The 22,410-nt window shown below is 42.0% G+C and overlaps 1 protein-coding gene across 1 annotated transcript in view; it reads right to left on the bottom strand.

Annotated features, from left to right (window-relative positions):
* The window catches only part of rhobtb3 (Rho related BTB domain containing 3), a gene marked incomplete at its 3' end in the record, with an annotated part of 24,859 nt that extends 2,449 nt beyond the window's left edge, over window positions 1–22,410 (bottom strand). The window contains exons 1-10 of the mRNA XM_083938500.1: window positions 22,052–22,410; window positions 21,471–21,702; window positions 20,456–20,648; window positions 17,599–17,756; window positions 16,811–16,919; window positions 13,732–13,927; window positions 13,384–13,580; window positions 8,918–9,027; window positions 6,388–6,493; window positions 5,390–5,563 (exon numbers count right to left, since the gene is read on the bottom strand). Coding sequence (XP_083794626.1) covers window positions 5,390–5,563; window positions 6,388–6,493; window positions 8,918–9,027; window positions 13,384–13,580; window positions 13,732–13,927; window positions 16,811–16,919; window positions 17,599–17,756; window positions 20,456–20,648; window positions 21,471–21,702; window positions 22,052–22,053 — 1,477 coding nt within the window. The 5' untranslated portion in view covers window positions 22,054–22,410. The remainder of the gene's footprint in view (window positions 1–5,389; window positions 5,564–6,387; window positions 6,494–8,917; window positions 9,028–13,383; window positions 13,581–13,731; window positions 13,928–16,810; window positions 16,920–17,598; window positions 17,757–20,455; window positions 20,649–21,470; window positions 21,703–22,051) is intronic.

The following is a 22,410-nucleotide window of genomic DNA, read 5'->3' as shown; positions in this document are numbered from 1 at the left end:
AATGGATATTTTTAAACTATATTAACTGGATGAAATGACCATGTGTATGTGAAAGGTGTTGCTTGTACTGTAGTGACAAAGCCACTCAGTCCTACTCTACAGCTCCGCTCAGCTCTACAGAATATTTTAGTGTCTTTCAGCTCATCGTTTTTGGTTTTCCGGCACACAAATTTGCAGTTTTGATTCACCCTCACTGCTCTCATCAACTGCTTTCCAGCACCAGCAGGCGATTTTGAGCAAAAAGCTCTGAAAAGCCACTGTACATTACATGCCCAGCACCAGACAGCAGTGAGCAACTAACTGTCTGGTGAACACAGTGGAACATTCAGCAGAAACATACTTCCCTCAGGAGTAGGCGGAGATCAAAAACAGAGCTAAAAGGAGAGTTAATATTGAACTTTTGTGCATTTGTCATTTGGCCAGAAACACAGCTCCAAATACTGGTTCATGTTCGCTTGACGTTAACACATTTGCCAGAACAATTGTTTTCTAATAGCATTTTTCTTCAATGTTGTCTACGAAAACACAGGATGAAGTGAACCCACCTGTTCGGATCGAGCCACAAAACACAATACTGACACATTTTTAATCACTAACAAGGAATACAAACATCATGTATAACTTTATATTTCTCTGTTATTGTCCTATATTTGAGTCGCACTCTACTCAGTAGAGTCATATTGTCTATACTTAGATTGTTTATCAATTTGATGGGATCCAACAGATTTCATGAAAATGTCTTCATAAAACCACTTTATTCTGTGACACTAGGGCGATATGTGTAAAATCTTCTATGCAGATATAGGTAATTTCCTATCTCAATGATCTACAGGTTTATCACAATAATAGCATGTTTTCTGGTAATACAATAAATTACCACACCGTATCCTTTAAATGTTTTTGTTTACTTCATGATAGCCAAACAGTGTCTTAATGGTAGGGCCGGGCGATATATATATATATATATATATATATATAACATGATTTCTATAAATAAATAAATAGTCTATATGAAATAACCACGCCGTAAAGCCTATTTCTGTATACTCCAGTGTGAACTTAATACTTCATTTTATTAAGAACAAAATGAAACAGCAGTTTCAAGTGAAATTATGTAGAAAACCATAAATATTTATTCCAGCTATACAATGACTATGTTCACATGAACGCACACAACTAGTGACCAAACTGCACTGTCCGAATGATATTCCCCCAAAATATTTCAGATCAGATTTTTGAAGAAATTTGAGTATGTGCTTGTTAACAATTTAGACGATGTGGCTGTACAACACGATATCTCGATATATGATTTTATCACAATACGATTCAGTTAAAGATGATGATTATCATCCTGAATCATTGCCCAGCCTGTCTCTTTGTTTCACTTAAGTTTCTCTCCCACGTGCAAGTATCATAACAAAAGCGTCAATGCGACATTGCAATACAAATGATATGGAAATACATACTTTTTTGACAATATATAAATATACATATTGTCCGGCCCTGCAACACACATCATCATCACATTGACTAATTCTCAGCCATGTGTAGTACTCAGTGGTAAAATCCCATTGAATTTAGCAAATCCCTTCCCATTGCTCTTTCCAAGCTGTCAAATGACGTCAATGGGCAACAAGCGTGAAACAAGTGATGTCAATCCTATTATGTAACCTCAAAATGTCAAATCAAATGACTCCAGATGAAACATGATTCAGTCACCACTCTCACTATCCTTCACTATCTCCTAAAAGCACTGATTCTCTGCATGCGTCTCCAACAATGAGACGCAGCCATGCAGAGGGTTTGTTGAGTTCAGCTGCACAATCGTCTAAACACAGAAATAACTGGTCGCCATGTATTCTACTATCCTGCAGTATGTACAGTATACAATATTCATCTGGGTGAAATACCCTGATAGCACTCCTCCTTTGATTTCACACCCTTAGTTTTTGTCCCTACGTTTGTCTTGACCTTGAGTGCTGGGCTCTTATATAACAGTGCAGCGGCTGCAGCCTCTGGAGCTTTAATTTCCTGTCCCTATGACTCAACCTGAAGCTCTGGAAACAGCTTGCTCGCCCTCCTTGTACCTAGGCTGGATCTTAGGAGTTGCATGTTGAGGTTTTTCGTGATTTTTTCATCAAAACATCTCATGCCACAAAATAAGGCGATTGTCAGCTCTCAGTAGCTGGTTATTCAGGACAGATTATTCTGAGCCTTCATATTGTCTAATCAGCAGCTTCGTTATATAACAATACTGGAAGGGGAAGATGACAGACCTTGTCGTAATTAACTGTAATTGTCTTACTGTAAGTTACAGCTTTCTGTCTTTATCTATTAATTAAGAGATGTAACATATTGTTTTGTGCTTTCTGAATCTGTAATCATGTGCAATTGGGAGGCTTGGTTCAAGAGGGACTGCAGTTACTTGTGATGTCATCAGGGATGTCAGAAAACAGAGACACACACACGCACACAAACGCGCACACACACACAAACGACAACCAAGACCCCTTTCTGCATAACTGCAAACGATTGTCATCAAAGCTACATTCAATAATCTTGTACCATTAGGTGGCAGAAAAACTCCAAGCTAAACACAGCAAGAAGAAGCCTTCATGATATTTCAGCTCATCCAGTTGTTTCAGCAGACACGGCCAAACATGAACATTACATCGGAGTCCCTTTGGAGTATTCACTTGCAGTTCTGTTTTGTCCACTTACTGTACTACTGAAAGAAAAAGCACCCGTGTCTCTTTCTAAATCCCCCCAAAAAATTCAGTAAAAAGCAACAGGACTTGGTTATTTGTCTAGAAAGACGTTTCACCTCTCATTCAAGAGGCTTCATTAGTTCATGTCTGCATCTGACCAGGCTGGGACTGGTCCAACTAAGGGCGCACTCACACTGTCCGCCCGTACCATGCCCAGTGCTTTAGGGTACTCCCCCCCCCCTCCCTCTCCCCCCGCGGGCCAGGCCCGTTTGTACTCACACTACCTGGGCCTCGGCAGAATGCTTCTTGCCTGCTTATACGTCATCACGCCATAACACGTCACACGCATTGATTGGCGACATCGCGATGCGTCGCTTTGTTTACAAATCTTTCCATAGAGTTTTTGTGCGTCTTGTCCAACGGTTTTTGAATATTTTCATCCGACCAAATCTGCAGTAAACACTCCACCTCCGCATCACACCAACGTGAACCTTTCGCCGTCATTGTTTTAAATGTCAATGCATGGTCCGTCCTTCTTTTTTCTATGTCCGAACAGGCGCACATAAAATGACGTCAGAACTGCCGTAGGCCTCATGCTCGCGCTCGTTCACGTGCGTACGCTCTTGCTCGTACATGTGCAAACGTGCTTTAAAAAGCCCACCTCTGCCGTGGACGGCATAGCATACCGCTCCTAGGCGCGGTACGGTTGCACTCACACTGGTCAAACGAACTAGACTTTACCCGTGAAACGGGCTGCTATTTAACCTTTCACAAGGCTGATGAAGTCACTAAAACCCTTTGTGCTCCAAGTGCCAACGACTGTCGTTAGAGTGACAGTCCAGTTGCTTTTGACTTAAATTTCTTTAGGGACAACGTTGTCCTGGACAAATGAGAACATTCACAGGCTCTTTCTAAATGTTTCACTGTCTTTTACCTTGACTATAAGCCACTCTGTCACTGAAAAGGTAGCATCGGTTGGTGTGGTTAACAGCAGTTTTAAATGAAGTAGCATTATTTGGTTTGACTGAAAACCAAAACAATGAGCTAAACATGTGTTGATTTCTAGTGGGATCAAAAGTATCATCTAAGCTTTCACATGACAGAAAAGTCACTTGATTCTGTCATAAAACTATTGATCAGGTCATCATACTTGTATATTGGGTTTCCACTAGAACACGTTTAAATGCTTTAATATTAAAAAAAAAACGTATTTCCCTCCGTCTGTCTGAACCTATATTCACCCTCTGTCTGAAACTCTGTTTTAACGCCTGTCTCTTTAAGCCCCACTCCTGAAAGCCCAGTCTGCTCTGATTGGTCAGTGTTTCCAGGCCTTCCGCATCTACGCTCTCGGCATCTCTGCACCGTCATTGCAGCCGGGGAATGACTGTAACAGCTCTGTAGCGGCACTTTCTACCTATATATATAGTATAGTTGTGACAATCCAAGGGTCACAGTTTCTGAATACGGGCTGTGTGCATTTTTCTGTGAATTGAGCATTTTGATCCTGTCAGTATTTATATAGCACCTTGACCTGCTTTAAAACAAGACAATATTAAGACAATACCAAGTATGCCAAGTTCAGACTTGTGGGCTTAGTAGTTCGGACAGGATGGGAGGATGCAGTATAGTCATTGATGTGAAATGCATTCTGGGATGCCTTGCTGTCCAAAGTCCACACATGTCACCTCCTATTCCTCCCCCCAGAAATGGGCGGTACAAGCCATATCCAGGCATTTGGACTGTACTCGGCTAGATGCGGACTATTGAATTGGAACAGTACTTGCCACAGTACCTGCCAAGTCCACCAGAACACAAGGACAGACAAGAACGCAGATTGAAAAACGGTTTTGGACTTTTTACAATATGGGACCTTTAAGATGTGGAAGACGCACATCAAAAATTAAATGTGATTGTCCTTACCAGAGATAATTATCAGCATTAATTACTTTGAAAATGCAGTACACAGTGTGACAGACAGGGACAGAGGAAAACAACAACAACACGTCTGGGGCCGTGAGTTGGCACTATCAAAAACAGATGAAGCACTGATGCCACGAGTTGATTTTGTCATCACCAAATCTAATTTAATTTTAAGCTCGGTGCTGTTCTCCACAAGCCCCCTGAGACTGACACTGGCAGCGTGTACCAGGAACACAGATGGTTGATGGGACTTGTCATCTGTGCTTTTGTTTTGAGAGAGGCCTAGAGGAAAACACTACTGTACCTCTCAAGTGTTTGGTTATGATGCTTATTTCTGCGCCCCATCAAAATGACATCAAAGGTCCGTTGTCCTTCTGTAACAGTGTGTCATTTTGTTGGTCAGAGCCATGGCATCTAAAGCAACTGTAATCTCAGTCAAACATCAACCAACCGTCTATTTAGTCTTATTGTCTCTTATTAAACTGAGCCAACTCTGTTTTTATTTACACTAATAACCTGAGAACGTAGCTATACGCGCGTGAATGAATGGCGTGCTGACTGAGGTTTTCCCAGTACAGTAAAATTGAAAAACATCTGCTACAGGCTTACATTGGTCCACGAGATAAAGATGGGAGGGGCATTTTCTTACTATATTTAGGCTTCCCATTGGAGATGTGTTTGCAGTTTTATGTGCTATTTAGGCACCTAAAATCATACTGTAATACAGTAGTACCCCTATGGCTTGTGTGCAGTAAACTCACCAGGACAGCAGGAGTCAGTGTAGAGGTACTCCAGGAAAGATAGGAAGGTATCTGAGGAGACACCGTGGATGGGCACAACTCGGCTCCGGGCCTCTGCATACTTCCCACTGAACATGGCCGCCATGACGTCACAGCGTGCCACCAGCACTGCTCGGTGGGCTGGCAATACACTCCCTTCAACACACACAGACATGCAAAATTAACATCTGGGTTTAGAATTTCAGAGCAGCATCTAGTAAAGTCTAAAAGAGCTGTGAAGTGAAATGCCTGAGAGTATAAACTATTCATAATTAATATATTGAATCCTTACTGATGCATCTTTGATGTAAAATATTTGAAGACAGTCCAAAATGTACAAATCTTGAATTATTTTCAACAAGGCTTCTAATATCACCAATGTGTCTCTTTTACCCCATCACAGAAGTGTAGAGGCCACACCTTATTCAATTTGGTTTGTTATGAGTGATGATCTGTAATAACGGGCCATTTAAGTTAATAGGAAACAACGCAGGCACAAGTCCTGACTGACATAATCACTGTCATTAAGTGCCATTAAGAGCCAGTGACAGCTCTCACCACAGTCCATCAGCGTGTAAAAAAGAACAAAAACAGAAATGCACAAATATTCCTATCGACATTTTCTCTGTGACCTCCAAGAGTTTTACCCGCAGCTCAGAGGTGCAAGGACAAGAAAAGCTAACTGCACTTTTTATGAGATTAATATTGATTGGAAAAGGCTTTGGGGCATTATTTCTGGATTCCTCAGTTTGATCTGTTAATAGGGAATCGGCTAAATGCAGCTCATGGATGAGCCTCTGTTGAGATGAAGCATGACAGGAAAGGAAGGCAGCCCGTCCCTCCGACTCCGACTTGGATGCCCAAGCCTGGGACTGAGATCATAATTCAATCACGGCTAATTAAAAGTGACCTTCCTCTGCTGTGTCATGGTGGATGAATTTGTAAACGCGTGAATGTGGAGCTGATGAGCATGGACTCACCTTGCACCATGAAGATGACATCAGAGTAAAGAGGAGAATTGAAGAGGTTGACAAGAGTCTGGGGGCCGAGCTGAGCTGCCCGGGCACTCGGGGTGTCCCTGGGACCCTACACACACACACACACACACACACACACACACACACACACACACACACACACACACACACACACACACACACACACACACACACACACACACACACACACACACACACACACACACACACACACACACACACACACACACACACACACACACACACACACACACACACACACACACACACACACACACACACACACACACACACACACACACACACACACACACACACACACACACACACACACACACACACACACACAAAGCCAAAAGAGAGAGAGAATTTCCATTACTATGCTGAATGTCAGGTACTAGTTACCTGCACAATTGTCATTCTGTGCATCCCTCACGTCCCCTGTGGAATACAAATGCCCTCTTTGCCAGTCTTGCTTAGTGCCACCCAAACATACTTGATCTGCAATGCCAAGAACGACATGACTGAACTGTTCAACACTGAAAACAGACTAGGCACCACATGCTCGTCCAAACTGTCTGTTTATTAACACATTCCTGCTCATGTTAAGCATTCAGAGGAGGAGGCACAATGTAATATGTGTATATACAGTGTGCTGCAGTGCACAGCAAGTGAAGTGAGTAGTATGAAAATGTCTGTCATTGTGTCTTTTTGGAGTGTATGTGTTCAAGTTAGTGTTGTCAAAGCATCCCATTACCATTATGTGACCTTTCTCAGTCAACTAAAGCACAAAGAACTTCATATTCTTGAACTGCTCTGCTGCAGACTGAGCGCTCAGCAGCAAACAGAGAGTCTTCAGTAGAGGCAGCAACAGAAGCAAGCCTCTTTGATTATGTAAATCAAAGGAAAGCAAATTTTTAAGCCCGTCTCGCAGAGTGAGACGACCCGGAAGTGTTTGCAGAGGACAAGATCAAATCAAAAGAGGACATAAGGGTGCCTCATTGTGTTAAAGCGACCCAGACGTGTCTTGGTGTGTCAGCTTGTCTCAGCGCTGCCTCGGGTAGAAGAGCTAGTTCCATCCAGATGGGCTGGTGGACCATGCATGCTGCCAAAGGCTCATCAGACCAGACGCAGCCATGTAATATCTCATGATTGTTCTTTTAATGTTAAAGGTCCCGTATTGTAAAAAGTGAGATTTGAATATCGTTTTTTTTTTTATAAAGCAGGCTGATGTCCTACAGTATGTAAATATTGTGAAAATATCAAAATGCTCAATCAACAGAGAAATGCACACAGCCCGTATTCAGAAACGGTGTCTTTAAACAAGCCGTCAGGACTTCTATATGATTGTGATGTGACATATATATGTATATATATATATATATATATATATACAAACATATATATGGTGTAGTTGTCACATATATGTATGTGTCACATGTATATATATATATATGTATGTGTCACATGTATATATGTATATATATATATATATATATATATATACATATATACAAACAAATCTCCCGGCAGCAATGATGGTGCAGAGACATCGGATGTGCAGACGCAGTAGACCAGAAATTCTGACTAATCAGAGCCGGCTTTTTCAGGAGGGGGGGCTTAAAAGGGAGGATACAGGTATATTCATATAAACAGTATGAGAAAAATAATGTTTTTTTTTGCATTAAAGCATATAAACATGTTCTAGCAGAAACCTTTTATATAATTCTGAACCTGAAAATGAGCGCACGGTGGGGTGGTGGTCAGCACTGTCACCTCACAGGGAGAGGGTTCCTGGTTCGAATCTCCCCGTGTCTGCGTGGGTTTTCTCCGGGTTCTCCGGTTCTCCTCCCACAGTCCAAAGACATGCTCATGTTAGGTTAATTGATTAATCTAAATTGCCCGTAGGTGTGAATGGTTGTCTGTCTCTGTTTGTCTCTGCGTGTACTGTGATAGACTGGCGTCCTGGCCAGGGTGACCCCGCCTCACGCCCGATGTCAACTGGGACAAGCGGTTGAAGATGAATGAATTGAATGAACGAAAAATGAGCATGATATGCGCCTATTACACAGAGCCCCCTCCTGTTTTTTTCAAATAGACACAATACATTACAGATGTGACACTGCAGTTTTTAACATAATGTTGGATTTCACGGCTGATAACCAGTGTGAACTCCTGACAAATCTTGTGATGTGCATCAGCTCCTTTGAGAGCGTCTCTTGTTTATTTTGTTCTAATTCCCACAGTAACTAAGAGGTAATGTGGGCAGTAATTATGTAAATATGGTAATTATAGCCACATTATTACTGCACTGTTTCTAAACAAGTTCTTGTTAATTAAGGCGCTGTTAGTCTACAACTACAACATCTTTATACCTGCAAAGACGAGATTTGACACATTGTAGATATTTAACCTCTTTTGCATACACACTGTATCCAGCCTTAAACAAGGATATGAGATTTTTAAGAGATGTGTGTGTAAGAGAGTTGATTTGAAACATTTTAGAGCTTACCCTATCTCTGCCGATGAGGGATCGTATGCGCTCCATAAGCTGAGCCACAGCTAGTGAATTCTTCAGCTTTTCTTCCAGGGCCTCCTGGAGATGATCCCACTCCCACGCTCCTAAAACATCAACAAACACACTGATTCTTTGGACACAATAGTGCAGTTTATAGAAACACACAGGCAAGTTTATGTCTAGTTCAATCTGGCTGGTACTGTATTTTTAGTACACCCACATACCTTACACTGAAAAGTCGGGGCCTGTTTTCGACAAAGTTGTCTTGTTCTGAAATGTGTCTCCTTATATAATCCATGTAATGGGTGGGACACCTGTTCCTGGTTCCAAAAACAGTAACCTAAATGCCTCGCAAAACACACCAGTGGCCATGATAAATATACCTCCAAATCATCAACTTTCTATATGGCTTAAAATTAAAAATATATAGAGTACACAAATAGGGAAATATAAATTTGGGCTGTCATATGAGGTAAGTTGTCCTAAAAAACTATGTAAAATATAAAGACTCAAAGAAACTCTGCATCTACGCTGCATTTATTTACTTCCATGGTATATTCCATAATAAAGCCTGCACAGCCCTGCAGCTTGATTGGGGTGGCACTCTTTCTGTCTCACTGGGACATACACAGACTGTTGAGGGAACAAGGGAGCTGGACTAGGCAGGATTTATCTCATCATTAGTTCACAATGATGGTATTTGGGCTGATAGAGGGATTACCTCAATACAAGGTGCTGGATAATAACATGCTGCATGGCACAGACACTTTATAGGCAGGATGAGAGATTAGCTCAGGGGCTGTGGCGCTGCTGACATGCAGTATGATGCAGCCAAACTCCAAAAACACAACTGGGTACACTGGCAGATGCTTTCATATGTCGGATGGAAAGGAACAGCTAAAAAGCCAACGCTGCAAAATGCTTAAATTATTTCTATGATAATCTCAAAAGTATGTTTCAGTGTTAGCATAGTCTTCTCACCCGCCTACACAGACACACACAGGCAAACACAAATGCTGAGATAGGATACTTTTGGGAACAAGTACAGATTAACACTAATTTCCTGGAGGCTTTTCTTAACCTCTTCTGTAACTGCTACATTCCTGAGTCTAAATCTGAACTCTAACGAGGACATAAAGCAGTGTTAAATGCAGTTGCAGGGAAACTAAATTAAATTCCCCAGTAACACAAGTCGTCCCACAAACAGAATGACCACAGACACAAACACACACACACACACCGATTCATCTGTGTTGTACACATTATTCATGTGCCAAATATATGCACACACACACAACAACCAAGTGACAAACTCCATCATTCAGAAGCACGCTACAAAAGGAGACAGAGTCTCACAGTGTTAACATCACACAAGCAAAGTCACAGCCTCGGTGACTGTCCACACACACTTAAGTGACAAAAACCTGCAGCGCCTAATAATACCAGAAGTGTGACACTGTGTGTTTACTGAGACATGATATTGTTATGGAAATTAAGTCCACTAAGCTGATAAAATGATTTATGACTGACAAATGACTGAAATTGAATTGCGAGCAGAAGATCCCATCCCATCTCGAGGAATGCAAAGTACAGCTTGCTGTGGATTTATCGCAAATAAACATCAAGCACTGGCTCACTGTGCTCCCAATGTTTCTGTGGGCAAAGGAGGCCCACATTCACATCCGATTAGCACAATGCACTAATACAGAAATGCACACACTGTATGTGAGGTCAGCTGTTTTAAACATACAATGAGACCCACAACTTTGAAGGTTAACATTAGTCATTTTTCACACAACACTTCACACTGTCTCCCTGCAGTGTTTTATGGAAACGTGACATTCGTATTGCGCTCTGCACATGAACACATTTTCTTCTTTCCGCTATTCTCTCCAAGCCCAACATACGCACGCACTCACACACACACGCACACACACAGTATGCTCTGTTGCCCTGCTCTTCCATCAAACAAGCACTTAATCCCCTCTCTCACCCTCACGTCCCGCCACCTTCGTTTTTCTCCCTAATCAAAATTTTTCACTCCTTACTTTCCCATATTCCTCCTATCTTACAAAAAGAATCATCCACTCGAGGACTTGTAGATGGGTGCGTGAAGATATACACTGTACCCTATGTCTTTCAACAGCTGGCTTTCTTATTCTTATTCATACAGTCACTCACAGAGACTCGGTCTAACCCTATAATCTTTTTCCTGTCTCTGCTCCCCTTTCAACAGCATACATACACACTGCGTTTGTGTGTTTGTGTGTGTGCCTGGGGTTTATATGTGTGTCAGACCATCAGCGCTGCTCACATATACATGTTAAGAGGTAAGCCATGAATCAGATGTTGGCACAGCTTTTTTGCCATAAGGATTCCTGCACGACATGAAGCATTGGCGTGCACGGGCGCTGCAAACTAACATGCAGCAGGCACAGCACTGCAGAGAAGGCATTGATGTTGCAGAGAATTTCATGCAGCTCTTTAACAAGGCTTCATACGTGACTGGAGGATGTTTTAAAAGGTGCGTGCCACAATATGCACCATCTGAAAATGTTGTGATTTCACTTTTATGCCTGTGTGTGCGCCTGAATCCCTCTTAGGCAAAGCCAATATGAGATACTGGTCATTTTACATCACAGAATTAGTCATTTTCCGATGTAAATATGGGGCCACTGTAACTGTGTCAGAGTTTATCAACAAATTCCATCAAAATGATGGAAGTTCAATTTCTGCAAATACAGAAATACCGATCCATGTGTCCAAAATGTTCAATAGAACTGAACTGGGAGGAGATAATAGAAACATGAGTGGCCCGGGGCTTCTAAGCAGACATACGGGTTAAGAAAGCAGTGTGGGATCACAGTATTACATAGTCTTTTATCAGGTACTAGATTAAAATACCACAGTTGCTTACTATCAAGCACTTTCAATTTGACTGATTTCTGTTCCTCACCATAATGGAACATTGGGCAAGATCCAGTAGCAGGAAAACTGCCTCTGCTGCCAGAGAGCACTAATCATCACATCTAAATTATTGGAAAAAGAGTAACTGCTTTTGGGAAGTGGAGTTCCCATGTTGTGTATGTCAGTTTAGCTGTGTTTAAATCCCTGCTGTAATGTGCTGAAACTCAGGCCTTGGTATTAGCAACACGTAAAAAAAGAAGCATCACCAAAAGTAGATTAATGTAAATTATGTTAATAATAATAATAATTCATTTGTAGGTATTTTGTGACTCTGTGCTTGTTTTGCATCAATTAGTCATTGTTTTGGCCTTTTTGTAGTTATTTTTGAGGTTGCGTTTTCCCTTTTCACAGTTGATCATTTTGTGTGTTTTTGTAGTTGATTTGTGTCTCTTCATGGTTGATTTGTCTCTTTGTTTTTTGTGTCTCTTTGTAGGTTTTTGTGTCTCTTTGAAGTCATTTTGTGTCTCTTTGCAGCTGTTGTTGTTTTATGTTTTCAATATTTCTTTGTGGTCATTGGCATCTCCTCGTGGTCAGTACATGTCTCTTGCAGGTGAAGGCCAGGGGGGCCCACTGACACTTTAGGCCCCCGGACCTGTGTCCGTTAGACCCGTTAATTTATCTATCCATGGATGAATGCAATTGATTATACTGAGCAGTTTGTAGCACTGAAACAGAAAATGAAAACAAACATTTTTGATGTGTGAGGCGAATCATTTCCCAGAAATCGTGTAGTGTGATTGTGGTGAACTGATTGAGTCAACCTTGCTGTTTAAGACTAGATTTTTCTGGAAAAAGTGTATGTTAGCTGCTGTTTTGGAGACAGTTTTTCTTCAATTTCTATTTGGCACTTCCTGTGCAACTGATCCTGATGCCAGAATGTCAGTTTATGTTACTTCTAGAGGGGATGAGATGCTCTTCTGTGTTGCTGTGATTTAGGTTGGCACAACTTTTAATGCTTAAGTAATTTGGCAGCATTCACTAGAATTCACTTCTGATTAACTCACTTCCTTGTCATATTTATGTTTTTATTTCACTTTGCAATGTACTCTACTTGGGTTCTTTTTACAACAGGATGGTCTTTTTGAAAATGACTTAAAAGAGAGTCTAATCTATTAATACATACACATTTATAGTATTAAATTGATTGCAATAAATTTTGACATGAACAAATTTTGTAGTCTTCTTTGATTGCACATTATATACCCCTGGTTTTGGACTAAAACAAGCAATTTCAATATGTAATTTTGACCTTGGAAAAATTTCATTTTGGTTTATTGTGTGACCAAACAATGAATTCATGAAAATAATTTGCATATTGAATGTTCATATTCATGTAACTTTTTGAGTATCAGCAGTCAATATAAGGTCCACATGGTGCTAGTAGTATCCTACATGTGGTGGGGCGTAAAGAATTATCTGGGAAAGACACAAAACAGCAGATTTATTATTTTCTCCGTTGTATCTGAGCATGCGGTTTGACAGGTGGTTCTTACCTCTATAAATGAACATGAGAGTCTCCCACAAGCACATACACAGAAGGGGATCCTTCACCACCAGACGAGAGAGGCGTCCTGTCAGGTGCCCCTCTGATCGTGGCATGTCATCAATAATTCCCCCGTCCCAGGTGGAGAGCAGCGAATGGGGGCCTCCATCTCGCTCTCTGCAAACACACCGTGACTGGGGACGCTCCCTGTTAAACAAGAGATAAAATTCAGCATAAAATCCTTCACAGGTACACAATCAAGGAGTTTGCAGGGAACCAAGCTCCTGCTGGCTACAGGCTCATGTGGTGAAACAGCTTGTTAAGCTCCATCATGTGAACAAGCTAATATCTCTCCTACCTGTTCTTGGGCCCCAGGAGCAGTTGTCTGAAGTACGGACTGACAGAACACAGCACAGCCGCGTGCGCCCACCCCAGTTCTTTCCCAGAGTCCCCGGCGTAGAAAGCCACATCAGCGAACTGCACGCCACGCTCCAACAGCCACTGCATGTCCTGGGAGAAGCTGGACTCCTCTACGCGGATGGGGGGAAGACGTGCTGAACGGAGAGAGGAAGAGGAAGCATGGATTGTGAAAAGGAGAGAGAAAGGAAGATGGATAGGATGAGTTGTGAAATAAATAAATGAGTACATTCACATGCCGAAATAAACAATCACTGCTGATATTCTGATTTCATAAAATAAAATAGAAAATCCACCGGATTTGTTTTGTTCAAAGCACCTCAGGTGTGTTGTAATTTACATTCTTGGTGTAGTCTTTTTTCTTCAATATATCGTGTCTACTTCTACTAGTGATTTCCTCGTTTTTGACTATGAGTTTAGACAACTGAGATAAATGGGGCATATATGTGTATTGTTAGGGAGAATTTGTTGTGATAACAGAAAGAAGTCAAAATACCAGTCCTGTATGTCTGATACTGAAGAGGTTTAATTATTCTTGATCAATGAGAAATGAGAAACGGAAAAGTCGTCTACACAAAATAATGCGTGAAGCCACCTTGATTCTAAGGCTCAACAGTAAAGACCAAATTTTTATACTAGGAAGGTGGGTCGAGACAGCAAGAGGAGATGTGCTAACATCCCATTGGCTATAATGCGTAAACATGACATTAAGGATTCACACCAGCTAGGAAATGTAGAATGTTACAGAGTGACGGTGACCTATCTAAGTCTGTTGCTGTGTCTGGGCCTGCAAGGAATAAGATAGGAGACGCCAAGAGGGAAATATGGCCTTGGCTGGCTCCAGAGAGTTTCCAGGGCAGACTAACTGACCTAACTGACCCCAGAAATAATCTACCAGAAAGCTGTTTAGGGAAAATGAAATATTACGTAACAGGTATGTGGAGAGAGTGAAACTGACAGCCATGGTGTAGTCAGATCTTTTATTCAAGAAAGACTGAGATCAACGTCATTGTGTGTCCTGCCCTGTTGCTTAAGTTAGAAAAAAACGCTTCCAGATCTGTTTGTCTTTGCTCTAATGGCAGGCCTGTGAACATGCAAACCAAGGCTGCTGCCCCACTGTGGATTTGTTCCTGCTTTCTTTATCTTGAGGAACAGCAAGTAAGAAAGAAAGTTGACATTCACTTGTTTTAGATTATTTTGGTGATTTAAAATAACACCAATGCATGAGACTGTGTGTTGTTTTAAGAAAATATGGGTAAAAACTCTGGACAGACAAAAGTCACGGATAAATTATTTAATCTGAGTGTAACCGTAAAAATACAAGAAAACCCCTGCAATGGAAAATGTACAATTCATTAAAATGCTGTGTGATGCATATAAAAATAATGAATTCAGATTTATAAAAAGTGAAAAAGCACTGGCCAAGCAAAGTAAAGAGAGTAGGGGGATGGGTTTCACAAATCATTGTCTTTATATATTCATGATCCTCCTCCTCTGTGGACACCATCTCCTTTTTTACGGCTGCTCAGATTTGGCATCGAGAATTGTGCTGTTCCTGAATCAGCGCACGTCATATTTAATGCAAGCTACACCATAAGTAGAGTTAAGTAGTGTTGGACAGGCACCAACAAATCTGCCAGCACTCGCTGCCTTTTCGGCTGGATTTAAAGCTGTCAGTCATTGCCTCAGATTTAGCAGCAAAGTAGCCACATCAATATTTAACTGCAGAGTTTGTGTTTCAGGTGTTTTATTTTGTAAAAATGTTTGTGTGGAAAAATCTTGGAATGGCAGTCGTAGTAGAAGTAGTTAAAGAATACAGAAAATAGAAACACAGGACTCGCACAGGACTTCATATTTGTGGCAAAATCCAGCCGCAAGGAATGGCAGTCAATCAGACTCTCTTTTAGCCAGTTAGGAGAAAAGGAGTGCCACAGTCACAAAAACAGGAGCATTAAGACAAAGGAAAAACTGCAGAAATGCAAGCACTCCTGCTTTCTTTTAGTCTTTGCTATAATTATCAAACTTACTGTGTCTCTGCTGCTCGATGTGCATGAATGTTTGTGGTTCTGAGTTGTAGCCTATTTGTGTGGTCATTTATATCTTCTATTAAGTTGTGTGACTGGCTTAAAGGCAGTTTGATAACGCCTGTAATGAAGCTACAGTCTACTACAAACTAATCTTTTGTCACAAGTTCAATGCGGCTTGTTTTGGAGATTAATTAAAAATGTAATCAAATTCTGAATTTCAAATAAACTGATTAAAACATCTCAGATCAGATCATAATTAATTGGCGACGTTACGGTTATCAACTGAAGTCATTTGTCAGGCAGAAAGCCAAACCTTCTCTTGTTGCAGTTTCTCAAGAGAAAAGATATGAAAGAACTTTCTTTGTCTTATAGTAAATTGAATATTCTTGAGTTTTGAACTGTAATCTGATATAACAAACAGGTTTTAAATGTTTTAAATGTAGCCTGAAACTACATCTTGCAAAGCTTAGATATAATATTTCATTTCATTACTATGCACATAACACTTAAGAAAAAAGTATGACACTAGGAATGAGTGGCTTAATAGTGTTCTGGTGTCTTAACTGATTAAGAAATTTGGTCAAAGACACGGTTAATAATTTATCCTCCTCCATCCCATAACAATAATCCGTGAGCTGCTTCAAAACAACTAAACACTCAGGAGTTGCTGTGTCTGGTGCTGAAAAGCGCTCCGTCTACAATTGAGTCAAATGTCAGTGAATAAAAGTAGTCTACCAAGCTCTTTGTCTCTTTTCTTATTTCCAGTTTGGAACAGAGAATATTGATCTGGATAAAAACCTTTGTGCTCAGCTTTTTTTTATGCATAAGTAAGCTGTAAGAGGAAACAATCCAGTCAGTCAAATTCAATGTCCACCACCACGCACCATAAAAAGAGCAGTTTAAAGCAAGAATAATTACTGAATAATGTGAAAAATAAACGCCACTCAAAATAAAATCAATATTAGTCCTTAGATACTGTAGTATTCATCTGACCTGGTTGTTCTAAGTGAGGGGGGCGAAGCTCGTTCACTTTATTCCCTCGTCTCTTCTCCGGCCTCTCTTTGGCTTTGTGTTTCAAACACTGAATCATGAAGTACTCCAGCTGGGCAATACAGAAATACACACGTTAGTACAAATGCAAGGTGCCAAAATAGTGATGTTACATCATCAATTCTTTGTTTTGGGGCTTTCTGAGAAGAAATATAGTAACTGTTGCCTCTACTAAGTACCTTTCTGAAATGCAGAGTTAAAGGTCCCACATTACTCTAATTTTCCGGTCCCTACTTGTATTTTGGAAACACCCCATTTTGGCGCCTGTCTATTTAAGCCCCCTCCCAAGAAAGCCCAGTCTGCTCTGATTGGTCAGTATTTCAGGGTCTTCCACATCTGTGATCTTGGCATCTCAGCACTGTCATTACAGCCTGGTGATTGTAACATGATTGTAACAGCGCTGTAGCAGCACTTTCTACCTATATGTAATATAGTTGTGACATCACAGCCGTACAGAAGTCATAATGGCTTGTTTAAAGTCACAGTTTCTGAATACCGACTGTGTGCATTTCCCTGTGAACTGAACGTTTTCATACAGTACTTATATACCACCTCAACTTGCTGTATAATAAAAAGACATCACACTTTTATAATATGGGACCTTTAAGAACTTCCATTACAGCATGATTTGGACAGAAAAAAAACACATTCATGAAAATATGAGGGCTTTATCAGGGGAGGCCGGGTCAAAAAACTCACTCAGTCAACCCCTTCGTGATGTGACCACTTACCACGCTGCCGAAGTAGCGACCCACAAAGACGTGGTTGAGAGAGGGCAACTCCAGGTAGGTGGCCCCCAGGTCCCGAGACAGCTGCAGACCTTCACTGTGAGGCACACAGCTGCTCCAGTCAGATGCACAAAGCGGGCACGAACATGGAGGGCCTTCATCTGAACACAGGGAGGAGAATTTCATTCTAACATGAAATCATTTAAACTGTATAAATGACTGAATCTAATAATTAATGATGGTATATAAGAAGCAATACACCAGTCAATCATATTACAATATGTTATTAAGGAAGCATGAACCTAGTATGAATTGGATAGTCAGTACTGAAAATGCTTGTTTCACCAAATGAGCTGCACATATGCCTTCAAGCACAACATTTTGATCCACTATTATTGTCCATACCAGACATGGATGAAAACATGTTTTGACAGATGTCCGACATAAAAAATTCTGCTCACTGTACTGACAGCTCTCGATAAATTCAACAGAGAAGTGTTGGTATTAAGAGAGCCCTTCGTCAGGCATTGTCAATCAAGTTAACAGCACAGTATTATCCAATAGTCACACCCATCACTCAGATGGTTGTGGTTTGCAGGATTAAGAGCCAATCTACACCCAGACTGGACCAATCACAGCAAAGCTCCCTAAGGAGATAAAGTCTCTCTGACATTTTAGAAAACATCTTGCAACACAGAACATAAAAACCGATGCCACAGCCATGTGTTTTTATGGTGTGAACTTGCCCTACTTCCTAATTCCTCTCTATCTCAATCTTGGAACACTGAAATTATCTAGACATTACCCGGTTGAGCTGTATGTGAGAATGCGACTGTCCCAATCAGTTGGATTGGACATCAAACAGATTTTATCCAGCCAGCTCACTAGTACAAAGTCTGTGTGATGTCCCCTTGAGCCCATGTGTGATTAGATTAGGCTATATCCCAGAGAATTTGCAGCGAGGGAGAGTTGATGATGTTTCTATTGTGTGCAAAATCAGAAGAAAACAAACATCCAAGGGTGAAGAAGAAGGGTGATGTACACAAAGACGGAAAACCAAAAGGTCTAACTGGAGAGACAATGAGATCTGTGAACTTTGGCGGTAAGGGCGACAATTTTGGCAAGAGACTCGGTTGTTTATGACCAAATTACAAACTGGCTTTGTGACCGTGGTGTAACACACATAATGACCTGATCTTGCGCACTCTTCCCAGACGCCACCTCTCGCCTGAACTAAATCTCTTTGGATAAAAGCGTCAGCTAAGTGTAATACAAGAAACCCGCTTCAGAATGACTAAGAAGACAGCCAATAGGGATTTTAAAAGGAAGAAGGGTGGATGTGTTTTTTTTCATTTTGTGATAGTTCAGTTCCTGAAGACTTTGGTTTTCTCTCATTTGAAAAGAGATAGAACATCTAAATCCATTAAATCTGCAAAGTAAATGTGCACTAGGACCAGTCGCACTGTGGAATATGTGCCTGTGGACCAAAGAGACAGAATCAGACAGGAAATTTGGAGGGATTTGCTTGAAAGAGAAAAAAGACTGCACAAAGCAGAAGAGAGCCAGAGATAAAAGAGAGAATGAGCATGACATGCAGCTGAGGTGCTGAGGCATTTGATAAATCATACAGCCAATAACCTACAGGCATGACATAGAGAAGGAGCTACACTCTGTGTGTGTGTGTGAGAGAGAGAGAGAGAGAGAGAGAGAGAGAGAGAGAGAGAGAGAGAGAGAGAGAGAGAGAGAGAGAGAGAGAGAGAGAGAGAGAGAGAGAGACAGAGAGACAGAGAGGTAGAGTGAAAAGAGTGTGTGAGTATCTGACAGGCGGTGACTTGGCATATCAGTGGTATGAGGGTGCATGCATGCCCTTGGATAAATCTGTCAGAGCTCCTGCGTTCAGTGCTGGTTTAATTGCTGCGTTAATGTACGTATTCGGCGGTGCTCTGCTACAGCTGTGCCTTAGGTGGTCGAGAGTCGAGCAGCAGGAAGCGCTCAGAGCTCAGCCGTCATTCTCTGCAGTCATGAGGGGATATTATGAAAATATTCACAGCAGCCACAAACAAAAACACACAAACAAAGGCTCTGGTCTATGCTCTCTCTCTCTCTCTCTGGCAAAGACTTGACTTCCACTGTGATCATTCTGCAGTGGAGCTCTGACAGGATCTCAAAGTATGTCGTGCAGACAAGCTAAAAATACAACCTGGTGCATTTGATGAGCATCTTTAAGAATCTTGATCCAGGGTCAGTGTGTGTGTGTGCAAAAGCTTGCAGTCACACTGAGGGGCCAGTATACATGCATGTTACTTAATGATGTGTTAAGCATCCTCCACCCAAGTTTCTTAGTCTTAAGGAATGAACTACTTTCATGGTCCACTTTGGTATTTCATGACAATGTATATTTAAGTGCTGTGCAAGTGCTTGTCTGCATGTAAGGATTATAATGGCCCAAAAACATAAACTTAATGTCTTACTTTGGTCTGTTTCCTGCAGGGAAGCATGTGACCTGACCGCCTGAAAGCAGCCAAGAGGAGATTTAATCATGAGCATCCTCCTCATTGCTGGGAGGACACACTAGAGGACACAAGGCTCTGACAGTGATCTCACACAGTCCAACCAGAAGAGCGTGATATTGTCTTGCAATCAAACTCAACAACTGAGCAGTAAATCAACCCTAAGATACCAGGATATCAAGTACAATGACTGAGTGATAAAGCATTTTGTATCTGCTGCCTCTCAATCTCCATTGTTCCTGTTCAACAATGACATACTGTTTGAGGAACCATCGGTTGTCAAGGCATTGTAGGCAAAACTAAACTCACTACAGTGCTGACAAAAATACACAGGACAAAAGCATCCTCACCGTTCAGTCTTGCTCCAACAGCGACCAGGATCACAGGCACACCCCAGTGCCTCAGGAGCGGGCGGAGTCTCGGGGCGTAGCCGTTCCTGACCTGCTGGAAAGCCAACTTGTCAGTGACTGAATATTTAATGACCAGGATGTCTGCCTGCTCAAGAACTTTCCGTACGCTGGCCCAATCGCTGTCCAATAAGTCCTGGAAAGGCAAGAACAGGACAACAAATACACTATTAATAGGAGGAGGTCAGAGAGGGAGAGGAATGAGACAGGCAATATACAGACTTGTCTAAATACCCAACATGTACCAGCAGTCTTACCTTAGATAACCCTAACCCTTCCCCTTGGAGTCTCCCTAAGTATAAATACCTCAGTGTGGCACTTGGGACTTTACCCCCAAGGACCTGTGTGAGACTGCTCACTCTAAACCAACCTGATGCAATTCATTAGGCAGGAAAAACACGTCAGAAAGCTTTGAGCAATTTGAACAAAAACAAGGACAAAGAGCCATAGAATTAGACTGACAGACTTTCTGCAGAACCACCCCTGACATATCAGCACTATAATTGGACACACAACAGTGCTGCTATAAAATCACAACAGGGCTTTCAATTCAAAATCATATTCTATTAAGAACAAAAGTTGTTTAATTATTTTTTGGTGCAGTGAATGTTGAAATAAAGTCCCCCTAAGAATAGAGACATTTTTATAAAGCCTGCAATCAGTGCTGGAAGGCAAGTGGCCTTGGAATTTGAAATGTTGGATGTCTTCTGAGAAACAGAAGCAGAGTGAGGGAGTAAACATTAGATTTCACAATGCTCTAGCAAAATGACCCCTCTTTTCAATACATGTTGTGCCATTTTGGCCCCTAACCCTCCTGCCAGTCTGATTTTAGCAGGAAGATGTAGGGGGAAATGGCCAAAGCAGCACCTAAAGAAACGTCCCTTTTCAAAGATTCAGCCTGCAAGTCTCTCTTTTTTCTTATTCTGTTCTGCACACAATCACACCACCAGACTCTTACCCAGCTGGGACAGTCCCGAACCACTACAGTGACATCTCCAAACACACGTGAGGTGTACTCCATGAAGGCTGGGTTATGCACGCTGCTCTCCAGGTCGCAGGGTCCCACCAGCGCTCCGTGACCCAGGTAGCTCCACAACAGCCCTCCCTGCAGCTGCCCCTGGCCCATTATCTCCTCCCCGGGCCCGACTCCTCCGGGGCATTCGCTGCCCAGAGCCACGATGTGGATGGACCTGTAAGTCAGACAAGTCGTGGTTGGAACATGAATCAAGCTGCACACAAGCAGATGATGAAAGGTGGAGGAGACACCTCTCTTCGCTTTGGTCCTTATTATTCATGTCAATCACGGATACAGTGCATCACCGTTATTTCACTGAAAAGGACCGAGAAGAAGCTTGCCAAGGCCATATTAGCTTACACCTGAGAGAATCATGCTTCAACACTCACACACTTTGAGAGATATTGTCGGTGTGTTTATATAGCCAGTGATAGATTGTATACTGACAACCAAATAAAGCATGCAACCATACCAGGAACCCCTCATCTCCTCACAACCCTTAATGAGTTGCAGCTTCAACTTACATTGTGGTCACCGCGGTTTTGTTATGCCGCTCTAGTATGGAGCCCGTTTCACGGTGCGTTTCCACGCCAGTCTGCAGTCGGCTTTTCCGCAATGAGCCGCGGCTCCGCGCCGTCGGTAATCCCTCTCATCGGTGGCTGGCCCCCCAGGAGCACGGCTGCTGCTGCTGCTACTGCTGCTGCTGCTGCTGGGGGAGTTTCGCAGTCACTCGCATTTCCCCGTCTCGTTATTCATTCATAGAAGCGGAGCCCCGATACAGTCCCGAACCGACCGCAGAGGCGCACCAGGACAGCCTAGCCGGCGGAGCAGCAGAGTGTGTGGGGTATATATACAGCAGCGCCCATGAGCAGCCACTGCGCTA

The sequence above is a fragment of the Echiichthys vipera genome, assembly GCF_963691815.1.
Source record: "Echiichthys vipera genome assembly, chromosome: X".
NCBI classification, from domain to species: domain Eukaryota; kingdom Metazoa; phylum Chordata; class Actinopteri; order Perciformes; family Trachinidae; genus Echiichthys; species Echiichthys vipera.
This window is presented reverse-complemented; position numbering and strand designations above follow the sequence as displayed.